At 35.0% G+C, this 26,160-nt stretch overlaps 1 protein-coding gene across 16 annotated transcripts in view; it reads left to right on the top strand.

The window, feature by feature from the left end:
* The window catches only part of PPFIA2 (PTPRF interacting protein alpha 2), a 421,613-nt gene that overhangs the window by 333,614 nt on the left and 61,839 nt on the right, over nt 1–26,160 (top strand). For 14 of the 16 annotated variants that reach the window (XM_084878843.1, XM_084878856.1, XM_084878855.1 and 11 more), the window contains 9 exons: nt 1,332–1,415; nt 1,687–1,818; nt 3,468–3,530; nt 8,166–8,257; nt 11,147–11,282; nt 13,476–13,696; nt 18,562–18,799; nt 21,324–21,353; nt 24,765–24,895. In XM_084878843.1, coding sequence (XP_084734969.1) covers nt 1,332–1,415; nt 1,687–1,818; nt 3,468–3,530; nt 8,166–8,257; nt 11,147–11,282; nt 13,476–13,696; nt 18,562–18,799; nt 21,324–21,353; nt 24,765–24,895 — 1,127 coding nt within the window. Of the gene's footprint in view, nt 1–818; nt 906–1,331; nt 1,416–1,686; nt 1,819–3,467; nt 3,531–8,165; nt 8,258–11,146; nt 11,283–13,475; nt 13,697–18,561; nt 18,800–21,323; nt 21,354–24,764; nt 24,896–26,160 lie in introns of all 16 variants that reach the window. The other 2 variants (XM_084878850.1, XM_084878846.1) reach the window with 2 other exon arrangements.

The raw sequence follows: 26,160 nt of genomic DNA on the forward strand, positions 1-26,160 counted from the left end.
TAGGACGCTATTTTGTTTCCATAGCAACAAATCAATGCAGAAAAAGTTTTGGAGTAGTCACTAGTTCCATTCAGGAGAGTTCACAAATAATTTTTCTTGTCCTCGCAGCATTATATTGTCACCTCGATAATTTGAGAATTTACTAATACTCATTTAAAAGTTCAAATTAAGAATATCTCTGAGGACATACAGACATAAGGTGTATTTAGAGAACACAATTCATTTTGCTGCTGTTGCTGAGGAAACCCAATCCTGCTTGAATTGACAATACTACTAACAATTAACCTTGGGGCTTAGCTTTTCTCTGATTTCTACAGAGTTGAGCTTATAATAAATTTTATTCCAAATTTATTTTATCTGAGTCATTGACTTGGCATATTCCTCAACATTGAGATACATTGTTTCCATTTTTAAGTAATATGACAAACAAGCAAACCAAAAATACAAAACTTTTAACAGATCTATCGAGATATATTCTAGTGTTTGGTTTCTCATAATTCCAATTATTACATGACTCTTTCAGAGTTGCTTTAATTCATTCTGTAGTAGTCTGTCATCGCCAGCCATCACTAACCTTCCATACCTTAGGTTGGTAGCTTTTTATTTGAACATACCATTGTTTTTCAATTATAACCATCAACTGCATTATGTTCACCAGATATCAGTGTAGATCTTTCCACATAAAGTTCTGTCTATTAAAATATTAAATTTGCTGTCACACTTTTCTTTTAAGCATTCTGTGCTGTGTTCTGTTTGGTGTCAGTGTCTTTAGTTCTGATTTTTCTATTTTGTCCCTCTCCTTTTCCTTGACTTGTTAGTCTGATCCAACCTCTTCTACCTCATCTGATGATTATCAATATGTTATGGAAGCTAAACTACAAGAAATGATCTCCATACGTAGGAAGGTAGTCCTACTGGACTTTACTTTCTATTGCTAAATAGAATCCATCTAAGTTTTTCTTTTCATTTATTAAAATTATGTTACTTTTATTTATTGATAATCGACCATCTGTGCAGTTCAGTGCTTCAGGAGCTTAAGATTGGACAATGGCAGGTTTGTGTTCAAACCATGCACAGTCTGCATGTTACATTTGGCTGATTTCATTGCTCATAAATAACTCCGATGTTTTGCTGATGCTTGGATGTAACAGGCCTTTGTAGCTGACACATTTCAAGCAATGCTGTTCAGCTGCCTGTTTAATGAAAGTTTATTTTTGAAAACTACATTTGCGGTTGGTAGTAGCTTGCTTTACATTTTATTTCAGTTTATTTAAAGGAAATGTGTTCATCAAGTCTTACATGTCAGGTGCATTCTTCATATTTCTTAACAGGCTGAAGAGAGACATGGAAATATTGAAGAACGTATGAGACATCTGGAATGTCAACTTGAAGAGAAAAATCAAGAACTTCAAAGAGTATGTCTGCTAAGCACCTCTACCTCAAATTATCAATTTATGGGTTTATATGCTATATACAAAAAAAAAATGAACGTTTTTCTTGATCATGAGTTGTATTTAAAAAGTTGTGGATATGCCCTGTACACTTTAAATAAATTAAGTTTTCAGCAATTTAATTAAAATCAACATAAAATTAAATCCATTTTTAAACTAGAGGAAATGTAAAAACAAACCCAGGTACTTATTTAATGATTTTATGTCAAATGTATTTCTTTTTCTTGAATATAAGGCTAGGCAAAGAGAGAAAATGAATGAGGAGCACAACAAAAGGTTATCCGACACTGTGGACAGACTTCTGACTGAGTCCAATGAACGCTTACAGCTACACTTAAAGGAGAGAATGGCTGCTCTAGAGGAGAAGGTAACATGGCAGCAGAGTAGAATCACGTGAACATTTCATAGTGTTCTTGTGCTCACCTTTGTTTTATACAGCTGGAGTCATTACATTGATCAGAGGAGTTATTGGTTTTCCTTAATAAAAAAAAGCGTTTTCTTAGAAGTGAATGAACTGTTTCTGTAATAATGTAAAAAATAAATTTTTATTTTTTATTTCTTTTTTATAAGATCAATTTTTAAATAAATATAAAGTATTTTATTACATAAATCTAGAATATTAACATGATTATCTGAGACAATTGTGTTAAATGTGCTTCACTTTTGTGTTAAAAATATTTCATTTGTCCTTTGTCTGGTATGCAAAGAAGAAGACTGGTAAGACAAAAATAAATACGTTGGGGTGTACAAGGAGGCTTGTCTTGAATTATTCAAATGTTTTAAATAACCGAATCTATCACTGGAAAAAAGCCAGACTGTGGGTGAGCTTAATGTCAATCTCAGTACAGAATTTAGGCATGCAATATTTCTAGCTGCATTGTTGTTGTATTTAAAGTGCTTCTGTACAGCCTGCAATTTCATTCACATTTACATATGTGTCATTGACAGCAGACAGCTTCCAAACAAGCAAGAATTATATGAGCTGGTTTCCAGTTCCAAGGTATAAACAAAAGTAGGGGACAAAACTTAGATGCACAAATCATTGTGGAAATTTAGATTGAGTGCCAGTCCCTACTTGAGCTATACATTTCCCCCTGCATCATCCAATAAACCAAAATAGAAAAAAACAGGTTTCAATAAAATGTTAAAGTATTTTGATTAATTTACCCATTAGGGGGTCATATGATGTGCCTTCTTCCCATTCAACTCCAAATGAATGGACTATGCCAATTACTACACTCTTAGTTTAATTTAACTGTAAACTTGTAAATAATGCATGGTTTTAAATCACACTTTATAGTACTATAAGAACATTATAAAGCTTACAACAATAATACTTTTATGGGAAGGATTTTTTTAAATATCTATAATGCAACTTACAGTATGTTCACATGTTATGATGTGTAACATTGTTTTTTTAAATCATTAAAATTTTACTTTTATTTCTCTACAAAATTAACTAACATATAAATAGATAATTTTGCATTTGAAATAGAATTCCAGAAATTGACCATTTAAAAATAAGTACTGGGAGGAGTGGGGGAAAGGCAGAGAAATGGGAGATATTTGTAATACTATCAATAATAAAAATATGTTAAAAATAAATAAATAAAAATATGATCTTATCTTTGCTTCTTTTTTAAGATAATAAAAACAATCTGAATTCTTTATCAGCAATACCTCTGGACAATATTGACCTTTTTCTTATTTAAGAGTAACCTAGCTATCTCAAATTTTATAGGCACTGAGAGGAGGCACACAGAAATATAAGGATATATTAAGTCCATTTGTCAATTCAAATGTTACCAAAAAAGTATTCCATTTAAAGTATGTATTTCTCAGAATGTTAAGATGTAATGTTTAAAAATTCCATTGAAACTTGTTTGTCAAGAAAATCAATAAGTAAATGCAGAAAAAATGATGAATAAGATTCTTGGGTGATAAAAATAGTTTATATATTTAACTATTTTCTGTTTAGTTTGTTAATTATTTCTATTTTTCTTTCCTCTTCTGTAGAATGTTTTAATTCAAGAATCAGAAACTTTCAGGAAGAATCTAGAAGAATCTCTACATGATAAGGTATTATGAAAACTTACATTTTACCTATTTTTCTATTTCACATTGGTGAATGTTTTATAAAGTAAGTTTCAATAGAAGTCTTCTTTTTAAAACAATTTTAAATGTTATATTATACATACAAAGAGTTTATATATATTGGGAAAGCTTGATGAATTTTTACAAACTAAACACACTAAAAATCATCATTCTGGAAGCCCCCCCTCCCATTAATATACAATCACTACTGAAATACTAAAGGGTAATCACTATCTTGACTTCTTTTCTTTTTTAAAAAATTTTTTTTAAAATATATTTTATTGATTTTATACAGAGAGGAAGGGAGAGAGATAGAGAGTTAGAAACATCGATGAGAGAGAGTCATCAATCAGCTGCCTCTTGCACACCCCCTACTGGGGATATGCCCGCAACCAAGGTACATGCCCTTGACCGGAATCGAACCCGGGACCCTTCAGTCCCCAAGCCGACGCTCTATCCATTGAGCCAAACCGGTCCCGGCAATCTTGACTTCTTAAAGAAAAAAAAAATTTATTTTTGACTTGTTTGTGCTTTTTATAAATGGAATAAAAAATGTACACAATTTCGTGTCTATCATTTTAGAAGAAATGTATTAAATACCTATTATGCATATGAATTATAAGATATATTTTCAAACATGACTCTAGTTCCAAGTAGCTGAAAATTTTAATTGAAGAGAGAGAACACACCTTTGACAAAGCAATGGGCTGCAAATTAGCAGATACTGAGTGTCAAATTAGTAAAATAGACAATAATTACTACAGGCAGGAAAGATCGCCATACATTCCTGCTATAAAGAAGTCTTTAGGGAAGTGGGACTTGACTAAAACTTTAAGAAAAGGTAGGACTGTGTTGCAAGCTTTTCAAATACAATACATGTAGCATGCTTGCAGGTGCTTGGTTGGAGAGTGTGTGAGCAGTGAATTTGATATCTTAAATAATAATGGCCATAATGGTTCAGCTGGAATCATTACTTTAATTGTACGATATATGGCAGAAGAGGAAGATGAGGGCCACATTACGAAATGTAAAAAAAAAAAAAAAAAAAAAAAAAAAGTTGTGATTGGTAATATATCTTTAGTCTCCATTAGCCTGTAAGATTCTTGTTAGCAATTTTGTTCTAATTTTATTTTATTATTTGACAGAAGCAAATAAAATAGTATAATATTACTAAGTTATGAAATGACCTACAAATATGTGTTGAACAAAAGTTGGAATAGAAAGAGAGAAGAGAGAGAGAGGGGGAGGGAAAGAGGAAGTGAAGGAAATGAGAAGGAAGGACGGACAAGTGTAACATATGAAAGGTATTTGAAAACTTAAAAGAATAAAGATAATAGTGAACGAAGAGATTAAACAGTGAACTTATGTACATACTTGAGGCCTGTCCACAACATTTGTGCACTGAGGGTGGGTGAGGGGAGATCCTCAGCCCAGCCTGCTCCCTTTCACATATTGGGGGGTGAGAGTGGACTGGGAGGTCATTTGGGGAAAAGGGAGACATATATAATACTATATGTAATACTTTAAAAAAAGAAAACAACTTTTCGGTCTCACAGTCAATGTGTACACAATCTCCCAAAAGATAGACCTACTAGAGCAGTATAATATGATGCTTAGTAGATAGCATCAGATTCTCTTTGAAGTAGTTGAGAATGTCTACATAGAGGGAAATGACGTTTCTTCAGGCTCTAGAAGGCAGATATTTTCTCATATAGAGAAGGGTAGGACAGAGAAGAGAGTCTATGTAATAGCACAGAGAAAACAATGATGGCTGATTTGCTGTATCATCAGAAGTTTGCTGAGACTGGTATGTGTGAAAAAGAATTAGATTTTGACCAGATTGTAAATTTTGGATTTGATCCTGTTATGCAGTATTGTTATCCAAAATTCTGTGTGTTCCTGGCAAGATATTTAGAACCCACTCCCTCACCACCAACCTACCTCAGCCTTTTAGCATCAACAATCTGCCTAAGCAACCAGCAGTACCAATCACTCCATGCTTCACATCCTTGTTCATGTCAATTGCCAGAAGAAGCAAATTCATGTCATACTTCATTTCTGAATGTTATCTCATATAGTCAAGCATACTTTCTAATCTAACCATATTTCCTATAATGCTTGAAATTCCTACTCAATTCTCAACAGTGCATTATCCAACAAAATCCCCTGTGTACACAACCCCTTCTCTCCAGTTTTCTCTTCTTTATTCTGATCTCTTAAATTTGAAGTTCATAGTACTGTCCTTAGATTTCTTCTCTATGTTTAGTCTCTGGTGAACTCATATGAATTCATGGGTTTAAATACTATTTATGAATTGAGTACTTCAAAATTTAGATCTCCTACTGGGTTTCCTACCCTGGAGGAGTTCATATATGCAAGAATCTACTTTTTTTTTTTTAAAAAAAGAGTCTACTTAATATCTTTATTTAGAAACATAGACAACTCAAACTTAACAGGTTAATCCCTTACATCAACATTTAATCTGACCACCAGTATCAGCAATCTTCTAGGTAAATCACTTCTTTCTCTTAGTTACTCAGGTTAAAAGCCTATGAGTATTCTTAATCACATTCAGCCTAATAGCAAATTTTGTTCTATTTTCAAAATATGACCAAATTCCAGCCATACTCTCCATAACACCATTGTTGTCCAAGCCATAATTCTCCTGCCTATGTTTTTGGAAGAACACTAATAATTGCATTTCTTCCTTTCCTCCCAATCAGTTCAAGTTCATTTTACAGCCATCCGAATGGCCATGCCACTTCTCAACTCAAAAATCCTCTAGTAATTTCTTGTCTCACTCAGAATAAAGCCAAAAGCTTTAATGGTTTACAAGGCCATTCAGGACCACTCTTCTCAAACCTTGTAATTCTACTTTCTACATTTCGCATGCCTGCCTTTGTTGTTAACCTCCCCAATCCAGCCCTGCTAGCCTCTTTGCTCACTAAATATAATCCCACTAAGAGGCATTTGTACTTGTTGTTCCTTCTCTCTGCCATGTCTTTTCCTAAGATATTCCAGTGTTTATAATTGTCTCCCTTTCTTTAGTTCTTACTCAAATATCACTTTATTGAATAGCCTTTCCATGTTTCTCCTATTTACTCCTTCCTACCAACATCCTTAAGACAATATTATTTTATTGTGTTTTCTGCCAAATTATAAATTACATGAGAGCAGGACATTTGTTAGTTTATGTTAGTTTATTACTGTATCCTAGGTGCCTATACACAAGAGGTTCTTAATGCATAATAGTGGATTGATCTAATTATACATCATTTTTTGAATGATACATCTAACAGGAGAATATGTGGGGAAAAGATTGAAGGGAGTATCACCTCCATGGAAGCTGGTAAAATATTCATAAAAGTAATAAAAAGGATGTAGGGTAGAAGGGTGGTAGTAAGATTGAAAATAATAGATATGAGAAGCTTTACAAAATTCACATTGACAAAAAAATAATGCAATGAGAAAAAAGTATGAGTCAAGTAAAATGGCAAACACAGGCCACTTAGAGAGGGGGAAAAAACAGCAATAGAAAATCAAGAAGGACACATTTAAACACCTATATAATAAAAGCCTAAGTGACCTTTATGGTGGAACAACCAGAATGACTTGCCTTGTCACTATGATGCACACTGGCCACCAGGGGGCAGACGCTTAACGCAGGACCTGCCCCTTGATGGCCATTGAGCTCCCATAGGGGGAGCGCTGCTCAGCCAGAAGCTGGGCTCACAGCTGGCGAGTGCAGCAACAATGGCGGGAGCCTCTCTTGCCTCCATGGGCAGCACTAAGGAGCAGTGAGCCAAAAATTAAGGAGCAGTGAATAGGCAGGCAGCAAGGAGCAAGAGATCCCAGACTGTGAGTGGGCACAGACTGAGCTGAGGAACCCCTCCCCAATGCACAAATTTTGTACACCAGGCCTTTAGTTTATATCAATATTATAAAAATTATAATTATGAAAACAAACTTAAGTGCTTACATGAGTACTTAAAGGCTATAAGACAACTCTTGATAAATTTTTAGTCTGAAACTGATAATGCCAATCTGAGAAAATTATCAGTTGCACAAATAATTGTACTATTGTCAAACTGATAATTTAACTCATATTATTTTTTTCTCATTTTTTTTAATTCAATCCTCTTTCTCCTTCACTTATATGTCCTCCTACCCTTACAGAATAATAGAAATCCTTCATTGACTGCATAAATTGGACCTTTTCTTATTTTTTAATGCAGCTATGGTTTCTACTCTATATTTTTAAGTGATGTAAACATAGCTGGTCACAATCTTAGTATGCCTGTTTGTGTGTGTGTGTTTTTAATTAAAAATTGATGAATTCCAGTAACTGTAGATAGCATTTTGCTGATTTCTGCTGTTTGCATTTTCATTACGAGGAGAAAATTCAGGCATGCTTTAATTTCATAACTATTTTTAATAAAATTATATCCATTAGTTTTTCCATTTTTAAAAAGCCACTAAACTTGGTGGCTGGCTGGCTTGGTTTATTATAATTGAGTCTTGGTATTATTGGTATTTGCATATCATTTGAGTAACACTTCTCAATTATTGGTATTTGCATATCATTTGAGTAACACTTCTCAACACTTCTCTGATTTTTAGGAAAGATTAGCAGAAGAAATTGAAAAGCTGAGATCTGAACTTGACCAATTGAAAATGAGAACTGGCTCTTTAATTGAACCCACAATATCAAGGTAACATTAAATTAAAAGCTTATCTGCAATTGACTAAAAACCAATATGAATCTCCTTGTGGTTAATATATTCTTACATAAAATAGACAAGTACATGTATCTGCCTTATTTTGACTCCTCACCAATTTAGTTCTACATTCAAAAATAATTGTATAATTCAGAAATCCTTTCTGCAGATATTCAATAAAAGTTGAAATCACTACCTTTCATATTCTGCATTTAATTATATAGATAGAAGATATAAAAAGAATCCTATATAATAAAGAGCTAATATGCTAATTAGACCAGACAGCAGAACAATCATATAGACAACCTTCCAAATGAAGCTCATGCTGCAAGGGCCAGCAGAGGCAGCTGGGGCTGTGAGGGTCAAGCCCCTTGCATGAATTTTGTGCATGGGGCCTCTAGTGTTAAATGAAAAATGAACTGTATGGTAGATTGCATCTTATTATGTGAAGAAGTATCAACTCTTTTCTCTACATGCAGAAATGTTACTGAAGAAATCTCATTGATTATGGTCATTTATAGTCAAAGAGTATATAACTATTTTAGTAAAGTAATCTACACTAATAAAAGAGCAACATCTAATTGATCATGCCTTCATGACACCCACCAGCCAATAAGGAGTGAGTATGCAAATTAACTCAACAAAGATGGCAGGTTAATTTGCATACACAGTCATGCAGCTGTAGGTGGGGTGGGATGCTTGCATCATAGCCATGATAACCACATAGGCATTTTGCACTACCCTAGCTGCTCCAGGCCTCTGGGCAGCATGGGAAGGCAGAAAGGTGGCTGGCAGTTATGGCAGCCAGGGGAAGGAAGTCCCATTCTTGCACAAATCTTTGTGCATCAGGCCTCTAGTTTCACATAAAAAGGAAAAGCAAAATTATATTTGCTAAAGAATTCAAGTTGATTTAGCTTTACTTAACTAGTTTGACTCAATACCTAATCTTTAAAAAGAAGCAATGAGACAATTGTTTCTCTCTAGATAGAATTCAATAATTAATATATAAGTTTCTTTTTTGCTTAGAGCCTTTTATTCAAATTCTATAAGAAACCCTAGAAGGGCTCACTCATTTAACATTTATTTATTGAGGAATACAATGACATCAGCTATTTGAAACTTTTGACACCACAGATTTCTAGATGTTCATGTTTCATGGTCATATGCTTATGTTAAGAACATTAGTTTCATGAGGGCTGAAGCTAATATTCTTAATATTTTTGTTTTTAATTACTATAATCTCAGCACCTTAAAAAAAGGTCATATATTGCCCTAACAGGTTTGGCTCAGTGGATAGAGTATCTGCCTGTGGACTCAAGGGTCCCAGGTTCAATTTCAATCAAAGGCATGTAGGTAGTGTGCAGGAGGCAGCTGATCAATGTTTATCTTTCATCAGTATTTCTAACTCTCTATCCCTATCCCTTCCTCTCTGTAAAAAAATCAATAAAATATATTAAAAAAAAAACACTGCCATATAGTGTGCTCTCAATCAATATTGTTGAATGAATGAATATCTGATAAAGCATTTTTCAGATGTTTAATGAAAAATCTGAATTAAAAAATAATTCTGAAGGAGCTTATATTTTTCAGTGTAAGTTCTGATGAAACATTCAGTATTTTATGTTTTTCTTCAAACATAAATACATCCAATTTTTTTTAAATAGGTAGGTCTTTACTTTAGAAAATCATGCTTATTTTAAAGAAAGTATTCTGACTCTGAACTGAAATTAATTCAGTTCCATGTGTTCACATGGTGATAGTGATTATGATGACAGAGAAGGAAAAAAAGAGCTGATAAAATAGCAAGGAATGAATATTATTAAATTAACAAATTAAATGTATTTTAATAGGATCCAATGGTCATTTCATTGTTTTACTTTCAATCTCAGGAATGCAGAGTTCTAGAGGTGCTGTCTAAAAGTTCACTGCCGCAGTGAATCATCACGGGCCATCAAACAATGTGACATTTATTCACAATTACAGAACGACACAGTACAACTTTCCTCCATGCAGCAGACTGTAGTAGAAATAACACTACACCAAGCATTCTTAGGTTTCAGATATATAATTACTATCTGTTTGATTTTGGAAAACCCATTTCCTTAATAAGATTCTAATTTTGCATATATTTTTACATGAGTTACATATAAAATACTGTTTTTATGACTATCCCATAAGCTTACTTTGCAGATAAAATGAGAAGCAATCCAAGGGATTTTGTGAACAGTAAATCACATCAAAAGTATAAAGTATAATAGGAATTATTAAGCTAAACTGATGGCATTTGTAGTAAGTTACAGTATAACTAAATATTTATTAAATAGCAATTATTTCTTGGACCTCCATACTTTTGAGTGCATGTAATTAAGAAAGAAACAATAAAGAAAACAGATGGTGCATGAAAACTTCATTGACTCATGCTTGATCTTCCAGTTGAGGAGGTAGGATGAAATGAGTTAAAGTTAGTGAATATCAGTAATTGATATTCAGTACTAGTATCTCATCTGAAAAGAAAGTAAAATAAGTTGCCGTGTCTGGAGACAACCTGATTTGGCTGAACTCTGAAGAATGGGTAAGATGTGGATAATTAGGACAATAGAGGACATTCTAGAAGCAGAGGGATGGATTTCTGGCTTACTCTAAGAAAATTAATATTTGAATTATTTATGGTTGCCTTTTGTGCGATAATGTGCAAGAGTCACAGGAGATTCACAAGTGAAAACATAAACCTCTGGAGTGATCTCAGAGGGTCAGGGCAATTCATCAGTTTTCTTTCTTTAAGTCTATTTCCTTGAGGCTTTATTGCCAGTTAAGAAGTGGATAGTGATTTGCTGATAAGTTTAACTGTGATTGACTATGTTTCACGTTTCCCATTTTTTCCAGGACTCACCTGGACCCCTCAGCTGAGCTGCGCTATTCCGTTGGCTCCCTCGTGGACAGCCAGTCTGACTACAGAACCACCAAAGTAATAAGAAGACCACGGAGAGGCCGCATGGGTGTGAGAAGAGATGAGCCAAAGGTTAAACTTTTTATTTCAAGTCTCTGATGGTTTTAAGTAAATACGTTATTTCATTTTGGACAGAATTTTAATACTTAGAAGATAAAAAATGTTAACATTTTTATTAGTGTGACATATGCTATGTTTTAAAAACAATAACAAACCTAAAACCCCTACTGCATGCCAGAAGTTCAACTAAGCATTTCCCATGTATTTATCCACATAATCTTATGAATTGAGTACTATATTTATGCTCATTTAAGATATGAAAATATTGAAGTTCAGAAATTCTGTATTCAATTACACAGCCAGTAAAGTAATAGATTCAAAACATGAGCTTATGTTTGCATTATTTTAAATCCCATGCTTCTATCCATTATGCTATTTTGGCGATTGTACTTTTTGGTTGCTTGGGAACCTAGGCAATGGCATTCATACTGTTGATTAAAATTAATTAAACGTTTTAATTGTAATTACTACTTTAAAAGCACTTTGAATAAAATGTACACAGAGTATCGAAGGTGTTTGCAGAGAATTGTCCAAGATCAACTGCAGTGCCAGCCTTACAATCACTCAATAACTTCAACTTTGTAAGCTATGCGTGTTCAGTAAGTATGTAGTTGCATTTGATAGAGAACATAATTCTTCAGTGCCCTAAGTATATTTGTTCTTCCCAACCATTTGTATGTGTCTGCGGGGGCCAAATGCAGCGGGGGCCAGACATGGCGGGGATCTTCCTTTTCCGTGTCCTGCGTGGAAAGAGAGATGGACAAACCAGTTCTAAGTGGAGGCTGACAGGGATTGAGAAATATTAGAATTAAACAGAGAAGACACAGAGAGAGATTTTAAGCTGGGAGCTGGGTGGGCCGCCATCCTATCTGCTGGAGAGGCAGAAAGATGACAATGGTGACCCCTCCCAGTTCATTTATTTTATACCCCAATACCAGGAAGTTTTCACCAACTTATTTGCATTCTTAAGTAGGCCCTAGCATGCCTGGTCCCACCCCTGCCAACACCTGGGCTGATATGAAGGCCAAGCTGACAACATGTCTACCATCTTGGGGAAATATGTTCCCAGGGTGTGGCTCTGCCTAGGCCTTGAGTTCAACTGATGATAATTAAGGAAAATTGCCCATGTGCCTTCCCAGGCGGCCCTCTACATGTGTCCAAAACACTACATAACTACTTGTCTTTATTTGTACAAACCCTTTATTTCTTTTTCTTTTTTAACACTTTGTTTTTTAATTAGTATCTATATGTCATGTACAAATTCATGCCTCATAAAAGGCAATCAGTATCTGTTGAATGGATAGATACATAAACAATAGAAGAATAAATTAAGTTCATCTTAGTTATTTTCTTATTTTAATGAAAAATAAATTAATACTACTTTGTACCAAAACAATTTGTGAAATAAAAGCTAATTCAGGTTTTTAAATCTTAAATAAATGCTCAAGGCAATATCATTATATCATCACAAGATTGAAAAAAAAAATTAAAACAGCAGAAAACTATAGGATCTCACTTTTACTCCTAAACCTCTCATGCTTTGAGATTACAGCTTCAAAAACGTTGGTCTATTGGTTACTCAGAACTTTCCTTCACATGAGGTCTTCTTATATCAGTTAAAACGTTGGTATGCCTTGAGCTTAAAAAAAAAATTAATCAGGCATTTGAGTAGGAGAGCAATGGAAATGAAATAAAATTACTTTTCAAAATTTTAAATAATATTTATTTCAATTTATGTAAATGACTGTTGGGGAGAGAATTTATGTATAATTTTCTGTGTGATAATATTAGTATTCTGAGTCTATAACACAAAAGTGTAGATAAGATGAATTAGTACAAGAAATGGGAATGCTTGAGTACATGTCAATAGAAAGGGTTAATTTGTAAAAAAAAAAAAAAAAAAAAAAAGGAGAAACGTTACAAGCACAAATGCTTTAAAGTAATTCTTACGTCAGTTTGGGGTTGAGCTAGAAATCACGGAGAAGTTTTACATTTATTATTTTTATTTATATTAAAATGCAGACACTTCCTCCCATATATAAAATGCCAAGGAGTTATTTTATTGAACCAATACATTAGAATGTTAATAATCAGTTTAGCTTTTGCCAAGTAATATATAAAAGCATGTGTGCTTTTGTGTTGTTTTTTAGAATATTGCTTTGAAAATGAATAATGTTATCAATACTCTAATTGTTCACCGTTCAGGTAAAATCTCTTGGAGATCATGAGTGGAATAGAACTCAACAAATCGGAGTGCTAAGCAGCCACCCTTTTGAAAGTGACACAGAAATATCTGATATTGATGATGATGACAGAGAAACACTTTTTAGCTCAATGGATCTTCTCTCTCCAAGTGGTCATTCTGATGCCCAGACTCTAGCTATGATGCTTCAGGAACAATTGGATGCTATCAACAAAGAAATCAGGTGAGTTCAGTTATTCTGGCGGTAATAATTAGGAGACCTGGACATTAAAAATAGGGTCATCATATCAAAAGCATTGGCTTCGACTGGGAAGATATTGGAACTGCAGAATTTCATACCTCACTCCACATATACTGATTCAGAATATGCATTTTCACACCATTCCCTGGATATCTATATAGATCCTATATAAAATTAGGGTAGCTTTTGTAAGGAACATACATGAAACATACAGACATGATATGAGGGGATATGAAAGAATGAGGTAAATATTAAATCTTCTCCAATGAATTTTAAAGCACTTTTAAATTTAAATTTACTGCCAAAACTGGTTTGGCTCAGTGGATAGAGCGTCGGCCTGGGGACTGAAAGGTCCCAGGTTAGATTCTGGTCAAGGGCATGTACCTTGGTTGTGGGCACATCCCCTGTAGGGGTTGTGCAGGAGGCAGCTGGTCGATGTTCCTCTATCATCGATGTTTCTAGCTTTCTGTCCCTCTCCTTTACTCTCTGTAAAAAATCAATAAAATATATTTTTAAAAATTTACTATTTAAATGGTATTGGTGGTGATAAGATACATTACCAACGTACATCTAACACTGTGTAAAGGTACAAAATAGCATGCAAATTCATGTGCTCCCGACTCCTTAAAAGTGGTTAGATATTGGTGTGAAATTAACTATGACTGAATTATTTCAAAAAAGATATTTAAAAAGCTATCTAGATAATGGATGATTTTTAAAGAGTAGAGTAGAAATTGTACAATTTAACATTCAAGTATTGAGAAATGTCACTGTGATCATTTAAATTTTAACTTATGCATTTTCTTGAATTCCGATGTCACCCGTGATCTGTTTCTATTATTGACTAAACCCAGTAAAGAGCCCTACTCTGTCAAGTGGATTTGTTTTCCTTCAAACTAGAAAACTATTCTTAATTTGTTTTTTCAACTGATGAGCAACTTTTACTAGTTTGAACAATGCCTTTATTTGCTCTTTCTGACTCCAGCTTTAATCTGTTGACCTCCTACTTTGATTCAAATTTACCTCGTTTGCCACTATCATCACCATAGTGTACATTATAGTAGTATCTCATTTGGATGACAATAATAGTTTTACCTGGTTTCTTTGTAGTATTTAGAGTTCCAAGCTAGTGTCAAATTGATACTGCAGTCAGAGCAGACTTTTTAAAACCCAAATGTACTGAGGTACTTTCCTCTTTTAAGCCATTCAGTTTCTTTTAAGGTAAAGATCAAAATTCTTTAATGGTCTGTAATGCCCCATCTACTTCAACATTCTCTTCCCTTCACCTGTCCTGGTCCATGTTCCATTATACATGACTTCCTGTTCTTTAAATGTTCAATCTATTCCCTTGGTTGTGACTATTCTTTTCTTCTGGAATATTCTCTCAATCCACACTGTTCTACCCTAACTCTTCACCCACTTTATACTACTCACCATGAACATCTTGCCATCACTTCTGTCATTCAGTTCACTTTTCTGTCCTTCAGTTCTTTATTTTCACTAGATCATATGTTATATATGAGCTAGAAGGTATATCTGGTTTTGCTCACTGTTTTATTTCCAAAACTTACCACTTTGCTTGATAAATAGAAAGTGCTTCATAAATATTTGATTATTATAAATAGAAAAATATATAATTCATGAGTTCTAAATAAATAACACTTCCTGATGCTTTGCAGCTAATGGTTGAATTCACTAAATAGATTAAAAATCAAGTATGCACCCTTGTGATATTTGTTTTCACACACACACACACACACACACACACACACGCAAAATACACACACTCCCAATGGCAGGTGATGTTCCTCCAGGGACTCAACTTTCTTGCATTAGGGTAGAAATCCCCAGCAACAATCATGGCCTAGACTAATTAAGTTGATACCCAAATAATGAATTTTGTCTTTTAATATGTTCATCCCTGTCCCCCTTAATGTAGAGTAAAATAGTTGCTGATTGTGAGATATTAAGAAATACATAAAATTTGAGTACATAGCAACATTTAAAAGAAATAGGCACCTTAATATAAACTGTGGTATTATGTTAAGAGTAATTGGGATGTATCTCTGATTAGAATTTTTCTTATTTCACAGATTAATTATTTCACAAAATATTTTTCTTTTAAATCCTTTTCTCTGGCTTCTTTCAGTTCACTGATTCTCTTTTTTTAAATTTATGTTTTAAATATATATTTTTATTGATATCAGAGAGGAAGGGAGAAAAAGAGAGAGATAGAAACATTAATGATGAGAGAGAATCATTGGTGGGCTGCCTCCTGCATGCCCCCTTACTGGGGATCAAGCCTGCAAACTGGGCATGTGCCCTGACCGGAAATCAAACTCGGTGCTCAACCACTGAGACTCATCGCTGGACTCACTGATTCTCTTAAAGAAAGAGATCAAGTTACTTAAAACTCATTTATCACTGCAATCATCACCAACCTGTTCACCTATAGTTAGCTACTATTGGTCCAATTTACTTTTGTCATTTTATTTATTCATTCAGCTTGTCTATGATTCCTATGAGAATCCCTTTCCAACACTCTAGGACATTTTAAAGGGAATCTATTTAGTTATTTCATTTGCTTTCCACATTTACATCAGGATTAGAAAGATCCATGAATCGACATGTATTTTTTTCCAAATAAATTGAACATCAAGGCAACATTCGATTTTCTGTTTGACTAAACTTTGATGTACCTCTTACTAGACTTATTTCTTTAGGTTTGACTTTCCTTTATAATTAATAGAATACTAGCATTAATAACTACAAATTCTTTGAACAACAGAACCACATCACCAGATTTTTCTGGAGTCATTATCCACCAACATTTTTAATGTACAAAACAATTCATTTTTTTAAGAGGAATAAGTTTTTCCATTGGCTTGTGTTTAATGCATTAATGATGCTATAGTCTGATACTTGATAAAGCCTTTATTTTAGATTCTGATCTTTGATTCAAGTTAAAGTGCACCCATGAAAATAAACTTCAAAGTAGCAGAAGTTAATTTTTTATGTAAGTAAAACATAACTAAGGTAAAATTTGCTTTTTAATATTTTTATTGGACTATATTTGTTTAGAGCAGTTTAGGATTCACAGCAAATTTAACTGAGGGGAAGTACTGAGATTTTCCCATATTTCCTCTAACTCCATACATGCATGTTCTTCCCCATAATCAACACCCTACATCACAGTAGTATGTTTGTTACAACTGATGAACCTAAATTGACACATCATATTCACCTGAAGTCCATAGTTTAAGTTATGGCTTATTCTTGCTATTGTGCATTCTATGTGTTTGGAAGAATGTATAATGACATCTACCTATCAATATGGTATCAAAGAGTATTTTCGCTGCCTTAAAATCTGCTGTGTTCTGCCCATTTATCCTTCTCCCCATCCCAAATCCTGGCAACCACTGCTCTTTTTACGGTCTCCATAGTTTTGCCTTTTCCAGAGTACCATATATTGTTGTAATCATATAATATGTAGCCTTTTCATATTGACTTCTTGCATTTAGTCATATGCATTTAATGCTCTTCTATGTCTTTTCATGCCTTGATAACTCATTTTTTAGTGCTGACTAATATTCCAGTTTATTTATACATTTACTATTGAAGGACATCTTGGTTGCCTCAAAGTTTTAGAAATTTTAAATAAAGACACTCTAAATATCCATGTATAGGTTTTTATATGGACATAAATTTTCAACTTATTTGAGTAAATACTAAGGAGCATGATTACTGAATCAAATTATAAGGTTATGTGCAATTTTATAAGGAACTGCCAAACTGTCTTCTGAAAACTTTCAATGATCATAACTTTGAGGTTAAAGATTATATGTCATTGGAGATCCCAATAAGCCATTTGTAGGTAAAAGGAAATTTCTCAGGAGGTTTCTGTCCCCATTTTTTTCAAACAAGCTAGACTGGTACATGGTTTCATTATAACAATATGTAAAATATGTATAGGTTCAACTTGAATAGGAACTTATTCAACCTAGCAGAAGCTCTTTCTTTTTTGTTTTTGTATAGCTAATATATATACCTTCTTGAAGCTTGTTTCTATTTAAGCTTTGTCATTTCAAAAGGATCTATAGCAACAGTTTAATTTTATAGTTATCTAACATCTGTCATCTCCACATTTTAAAAAAATATATTTTTTATTTCAGAGAGGAAGAGAGAGAAACATCAATGCTGAAAGAAAAGCATTTATTGACTGCCTCCTGCACGCCCCCTACTGGGGATCAAGCGCGCAACCCAGGCATATGCCCTTGACTGGAATGGAACCTCCTCGGACCCTTCAGCCTGCAGGCCAATGCTCTATCAACTGAGCCAAACCAGTTAGGGACATCTCCACATTATTAAATTGCATGGTGTTTATTTAAAGGTTAAACATTAATGTTTGAAAAATGGCTTGGTCATTTATTTGTCCAAATGAAAATGATGAATGACCATTTATTTAGGATTTTACCAATTACACTTTGTTATTGGGTTGGAGGTAAGATTTAATAACTTTGTTGGAATCTGAGTTTCTAAAACTCACTTATCAGTGCAGGAGTTCAAATGTAAGTTTATGATTAATGGCATAAATTAGTTATGCAGGCAAGGAGTTTTTCAGGTTAAATAATATAGAAGTGGAGAGGAATTATGTGTCACTTAAAAAGCGATTTTCTAAATTTCAGCCAGGAAGCCCTTGGATTTAATGAAAATTATCTTCCCTAGAGAGAGGGGAAAAAAAAAAAGATGAAACTAATAGATTTGACATAAGATATTCACAGAATTTTTATTGACTCATTAGCATTATCAGGGCATATAATGGATCAAAATTAAACTGTATCTTTCAGGCTCATTCAGGAAGAAAAAGAATCTACAGAGTTACGTGCTGAAGAAATTGAGAACAGAGTAGCTAGTGTGAGCCTGGAAGGCCTGAATTTAGCACGAGTCCACCCAGGGACCTCCATCACTGCCTCCGTCACCGCGTCCTCACTGGCCAGCTCGTCGCCCCCCAGTGGACATTCAACGCCAAAGCTCACCCCGCGAAGCCCTGCCAGGGAAATGGATCGGATGGGAGTCATGACACTGGTATGCTGACGCGTCCAGAGAACCTTTGCTGCCACTAGGATTAATGATACATTAGTTGATACTGACTGGGCTAAGGGCTTTCTGTGTACTTTATGGTTTCTTCTTTTTACAACAATCTATGTGGTAGGCACAGTTATTAATCCCATTATGAGATGAGGATGTGTAATCTACATAGGTGTAATTTTCCCTAGGTTATATAGTAAGTAAATAGAACAGGTTAATTAAAAGACAAATAGGCAAATTAATAGTTGATACACTGTAAAATCCAGCACAAACTGAATTAATGGAGGATAAATTAATCACACTACAGAAAAATCTGAAATGTATATTGTGTTTCTGGTAAGAAGGTTGTGAAACTTCTATAAAAGTCCACAATGTGTGTGTGTGTGTGTGTGTGTGTGTGTGTGTGTGTGTGTGTGAAATATATTGCCACAATGTTTAATTCACTTTCTAATGACATTTTTAAATAAATATGTTGCAATCATTTGCGATATGGCTAATGAATTATATAGATGAAAACTACCTTATAAGTAATTGATTTTTAAGTTTTCATTTTACCTTGATGACATTTCTGTAATGTATATAAATGTAGGTATCTCTTTCTTTGATTATGCAATTGAGAACTTAGATAGAAAACTATTTATATGGTGAGGCAATATTGCCCACACCAAACTTTGTATTTATGGGACTTCCTTGAAATAAAATCTATAGAAGAGAAATGGTGAATTTTTTTTTTTAAAAAAGGGAAACATTTGTCTCCTTAAGATATTAAGCCAGTGAATCCTCTAGTCTCTGCTGACTTCTATGCTTAATATTAAAAACAGAAGCACAGACAATAGCCATTCAGAAAAAAAGACTAACCAATCAGAACCAACTCCAACCAGATACAGAGCAAAATTGTAGCCAATGTACTAAGATATACTAAGGCAGTAACTGAGCTACATTATGATCTACTTATTTTAAAAATCTAGACATCCCTGTGATTTTATTAACTAGAATGACATTGTCTCTGGCTTAGTTTTTGTCTGTTTAGTACATGCTGCATATCGATGACCTACTTGTCAACTACAGTTAAGTAATAAAGAACATAATTTAGTCAGCATTCAAGGCAAGGAAACTGGTTGTTTCTGTACTACTATTATTTACTTACATTTTTACAACATAGTGTTTTGAACTTTTAAGTATTTTCATGAACATTAGTATTACAATCCTTGATAGTGTTATTATTTTTATAGTAATTAGATAAAATATTTTTTAATATTTAGATGTGGCATTTGTGTGTTTGACAGGGGTACCAGTGCTCTCATGAATTTTCTTGAGTAGTCATTTATAAATAAATCAGTGGTAAATGAACATTAGCACACTATAATTTCAGTACTTAAAATTACTTAGAACATTTTCTGAGGGTTAACAATGTTGAATATCTGACCCAGAAAAACAAGAAATGAAATTCAGAATGTCCTTTTTACCTCCTGAAACTTTGTCAACAAATAACAATAATGAAACAGATTTTCTTTTACATGTAGAAAATAGTGGAAGAAAAATAATATTGTTGAGTATAATTTATATTTAAATATTCAAAGAAACATTAGAAATTTTAGGGACAGAATGTAGATTGCAAATACATTGTAATTGTTTGGGTTGTCTATGTTTATATGTTTTGCAATCATGTTTATTGTTTTTTGTTGCATTTATTTTTGTTAGTGTATCCACTTTTACCTCACTACTAATACAAAAGCATAAACGACATGTTAGCAATATCTAATTAGAGCACTGGGTGGGATAAACCTACCCATTTTCTAATAACAAATAAAATGTAAAGTATAATGGAATCGTTTAACAAAAAATCATTTTATTTTCATAAGAAAAAGCAACAAAGATAAAAATTAAGTGAATAAGGCTCATATGGAATCATAAAGAATTAGCTTTATAAAATATCCTAAAACTAATTCTTTATGACATTGACAAGAAAATAGCAGCTCCAGAAACATGTTATCCTGAGGTCAGAGCTTGTGGCGCTTGGGAAGGGGGATGCGTCAGAGTCCAGGAAGACTGAGCTTTCTCAGGAACAGCCCGCCTGCCCCAGGGAGGCCGAAGGCTCTGCACAGATGGGGCAAAAAACAGTGTTTGTAAACACTATGTATAGGGACTGAATATGTGTTTTCACACAATCTTTCCATAGCAGTTTCTATTTTATGGGGAGGGTTTAGTTCCATATTTATTTCTGGCTCGCTCGCTCGCTTTATTTGTGCTTTATGCTTCTGGGGCCCCTGTCTCCTAGCTGATGCCTGTGCACAGGTGACAGGCCCTACCCATGCCACCCAGGAAGTTCCCTCTCTATAGTGTCCTCCAAGAGGAGTGCTCTTATAATTATTTTAACAAGTAAATATTAACAAGTTTATCTAGGAAAATATGGAATAAAAAAACAAAGTCAAATTATAGATACTATTTAAACGTGCAGATGGTTAAATGATAATCATTAACTAGTTGTGTTTTATGTTGCTTTTATTACTGCCCATCACAGCCAAGCGATCTAAGGAAACACCGGAGAAAGGTACTGTAAACACTTTCCTATGACTGCTAGTTGAATATTGTTTTTTTTTTTTTTGAAAAAAAAAATGAAAGCTTTAAAGTTATATTCCTTGTAGTTTAAATGCTATAGTAATATAAAAAAGAAATAGTAAAAGCATTTTAGCATTATTGAATTATTTAAACATGACCATAAGAGCAAATGTCTTAAAAAAAAAATTCTCATGTTTTTTGGGGTCAATCATTAGATTATGTGGACTAAGTATCCTGATTTTCTACCGAAGACGTAGAGCACTGTTGGTACAAAAAATATATATAGTTTACTATCTCTACTAGAACAATAGCAAATGTAGGTTTTACTATTATTCAGGGATGGTGAGCCCAGCAGGTCAGGAGACAACTGCAATGAAAGTTGACTTGTTAATTTTTCCAAGAGGATGGGCTCACCATGCGATGTAGAGCCACAGGGGAGCCAGTGTGGGTCCGGAGACAGAGAGAGTGGGGGAAAGCATGGGCAGGAGGCTTTATTATGGATTCTATAGGAAAGAGAAGGTGAAATAAGGCGAGTAGGGTTAGGATCGGCTGTTTTGAATAATTTTGGTGGGCTCTTGGGAGAGAGGCTGTCTCTAGTTGTCGAATGCCTGACCCAGATGATTACGGCCGAGGAATGTTGCTTCCTGGAGTGTAAGAGCAGATAGGTAAGATGGTGTGGGATTCATATCTGGATTGATTGATTTTCATGTGGAAGGCCCACTCCAGGGAAGTGGTTTGCTTTCTCTGGGATTGAGCTAGCCCTGTGAAAGGCAATCTCTCCTGGCTCAGGATGGCCCCAGGTGCCAGAGCATCAAGAATATAGAAAATATACAAATGTAGTTAATACACTGCTTTCCTGTTCAGAACAAGATCAAAAGCATAAATATTGAAATAGGGAATAAAATGGACTCCAATGCTGGGAACATAGAAAAAAAAATCTGAGTAAAATTTCAGTGGGTAAAGAAAGAAAAATTAGAAAGCAAGATCCTTTTCAGAAACTCAGCCTCAGGGAATTCAGAGAACAGGTGATTGATTGGTAAGAAAGGTAAGTTATGGAAAGACTACAAGCTAAAAATTGTTGCATATCATGGTAAGGAGTTACCTGCATGACTTCATTTACACTTCAAAAGAAAACGTTAAATTAAGAATCATCACCTCCATGTTATCGATGAAGACATTTATTCTTAGTTAGAACATGTAGTACGTAATTACCACAAAGAAGAAGCCAGGATTCAAATCCAGCTCTGATTTCAAAGCCTTTCTCTTCAATCTTGTTTATATGGTGTGAGCACTCAGCATTATTCAGAGAAACATTTTGTGTACAGTGTTCTTAAAAGCTGGTATTCAAAAAGTCAGCATAGTTTGACCGGCAGATCGAAGAGAGGAGGCTATTTTATAACAATGTGTTTCGGGAGAAAATCTGGGAGCAGAAATCATCATGCTTCGCAGAAACAAAGTGGAAAACAATGGTGGTTAGAACATGGACTGTGAACCATAAATACATGTTAGGAAGAGTATGGAAACACACCTCATGAGTTGAAATGGAATGTGAGTTCAGAAAGCGTTTTCCATAGCATTGATATAATGCTGGAAATAGTTCTTAACCAAGGTTCTTTGGGTGACACTGTTAGCTGAAATGGAGAGAGAAAATCATATGAAGATACCTGCCTAAACCATTGAGAATCTTCTAAGCTTGGATGACAAAAGCACTGAAAAACAATTTCATTAAGTTTCTCCAAAGCATGAGGTCTCCATCATATATAAGCACATTTAAGCAAAATAACTTAACGTAGAAACAAGCAAGACATTGCATAGACATAAAAAGAGAACACAGCTTTAAAACTCTTGCTATAGCCATATTTAGAATTCTTTTCATCAGAACTTTCGCAACTATTTCTTTAAGCTATGCTTTCCACAGTTTTTCTATCACCACGTGTATTTTTAATGCACAATGATGCTATGGAGTAAATATGGCATTATTGGGAGGAAAAAAACCATACCTTTGCAAATAGCTTGATTATTGAAAAGTCTTATTTTAATACAGCTCTATATTTCTATCTCTGTCAAAATGTATGCAATCAGGATTTGTTCTGGATTCTGAAATACAGTGTTCTTTAAGGAAATCCCTTCCACCTCATCTTCTTAGGGGTTTCTGTCTGCCTTTGCCAATTTTCTCATGGCAAGTAGTGAGATGAAACAATTTGAAAGGATTATGTTTCAACCTTTTATTATCGTCCTTTTAAAAATAAAGTATTTTTATTTAAACTATAACTCATTTTTAAACACTCTGAATACATTTCTTTAGTGTGAGCAATTTAAAACATAATCTGATAAAGTTATATTTTGACAGCTTGTGTTCTCACTTCAAAAGTCCCCCACTGAAAAGCTGTCCATGCTATGATAGCCTGACTATGTATTTTTTAGTAAATTTGCTCTAATTTTAGTAACTTATTTATATTCTGGTGTATTTAAATAGATTCCAAAATAAAGCTCCTAGGGATTAAAGCACCTAGGTTTGTTTCCCAGGTTCCATTTTTCTCTCTTGCCATGGAAAAAGTCCAGTCTTGCTTCCAGCAGGGCTAGGATTAGAGCCACTGCCCAGAGTTTCTGCTCCATATTCAAGCACAGTCCAGTCTGGGATCTGGCTAGCGTAGCTTGTGTTCCCAGCTGCAGTCCATTGCATGTGGGGTCCACATGGGCGGGCCATGTTGCTGCTTTAGGCCAGTTGGCAGGCTAGCACACAGGTGAGTGTGGGTCACCTAGTGAGAGAGCTCAAGAGCTGGCAAGAGGACAACAGAGAGGATTATACCTGGTAGCTTAGCCATTAACCCTTCAGAATTTCATGTGTTTGCAGTGCTCCTATCTCTAGCCAGTAATTTTTCTCAGGTTAGATAGACAGCAAGCTATGTCACGCTGACTTCACTCACTGCACAAGCACCCATCTTCCCCTTTGTTGGATCCTTTCCCCCAGTGAACTGCAGGGAATGGACAGGTGGTTCCCTGGGGAGCGTGAAGTTGCAGCTTCCTGGTAAAGCTGCCCAGGTGACCATGCTTATAATGTGTGGCCTCCCCTTTGCTCCTTTCCTATTATTAATACCGTCTAGCTACTTATGACCATAACACCTGCATATTGATATTTGGTATTTATTTACTCTCAAGTATTTTTTGTAGTAGGTCCATATTTACTGTAACTGGATTGTCTACACTTTTAAAGAGTTATTAAATTAATACTCTTTAACAATGTGAATTTATATATGTAAAACCTATATGCCCCAAGGTTTTTTTTTTATTATTGTTTTTGTGTTAGATTCTCTCAGATAGCCTTGCTTTGATGTTTCTCCATTTTTATTCATTTCAGTTGAAATGTAAAAAGTTCACCTGAATGTGTTGTTTTTGCTTGTAGATTGCAGTGGTGGAAGAAGACGGTCGGGAGGATAAAGCAACAATTAAATGTGAAACTTCCCCTCCCCCGACCCCTAGGACCATCAGGATGACTCACACCCTTCCTTCGTCCTACCACAATGAGGCCAGAAGGTATGGCTCTCCCAGCACAGAACACAGTGCCCACGCTCCTCCTGAAAACATTTCTCTTCCTTTCAGTGTGGTCAGATAGACTGCTTAAAATTTTATGTAACACTAGAGGCCTGGTGCAGGAAATTTGTGGAAGGGGGCGGTCTCCTCAGCCCAGCCTGTACCCTCTCCAGTCCTCTCCAATCTGGGACCCTTAGGGAAATGTCCGACTGCAAATGAATATCCCTCTCACCAATTCGGGACCACTGGCTCCTAACTGCTCACCTGCCTGCCTGCCTGATCACCCCTAATGGCACCCTTGCTGGCCTGGTCACCCCGAAATGCCCCCCCTGCCAGCCTAGTCACACCCAACTTTCCCACCTGTTGGACTGGTTGCCTCTTATTGTCCCCCCTGCCAGCCTGGCCACCCCCAACTGCCCCCCCCACAGGTCTGGTTGCCCCTAATTGCCCTCCCCTACTGGCCAGTTCACCCTTTACTGCCCTCCATGCTGGCCTGGTCCCTCCCAACTGCCTACCCAGTGGGCCTGGTTGCCCCACGCAGCTTGCCTCTCGGTCATTTGGTCGCCCCTCACTAACCCTCCTGCTGGCCTGATCACCCCATGTAGTCTGCTGTTTGGTCATTTGGTTGTTCCTCACTAACCCCCCCTGCTGGCCTGATCACCCATGTAGTCTGCTGTTTGGTCATTTGGTTGCCCTTCACTAACCCCCCTACTGGCCTAGTCGCCCCACACAACCTGTTCGATCATCCGTTCAGTTTTGATGGTCTCTTATATATAAAATATATATATTTCAACTTGTGAAATAAATAGATAGAAACAATATCACAATTTTCACAATATTTGTGAAAAGAACAAATTTTCATTCTGAGATCAATTTTTTAGTTTTAAAATTAACTTTACATTTGTGGTCCTGTTATTAGCCAATATTTGTAAGAATAGCTCTTCTCTCAAATGTGGGATATAAAACTGAAACTAGTGAATACAAACAGCAGTGTGGTGGTCGCCAGAGGGAAGGGGACAGGGGAGAAGGAGATCCTAATATATGGTGGCAGGAGAAGATTTGACTTTGCTTGGTGTTATACAGGTCTTGTAATATAGAAACCCATATCTGAAACTTATATGATCATGTTGACCAATGTCACCGCAGTAAATTTAATAGAAGAAAACAAAGAATAGATCTCCTATTTTTGGTGTATATTTTCTATTGAAATAGAATCGGGCTATATGAGGAACTTATTAGGAAGAATAACAAAAACTACAGGGATTCTA

Source organism: Pipistrellus hanaki (genome assembly GCF_964339955.1).
Source record: "Pipistrellus hanaki genome assembly, chromosome: 3".
Lineage (NCBI taxonomy): Eukaryota > Metazoa > Chordata > Mammalia > Chiroptera > Vespertilionidae > Pipistrellus > Pipistrellus hanaki.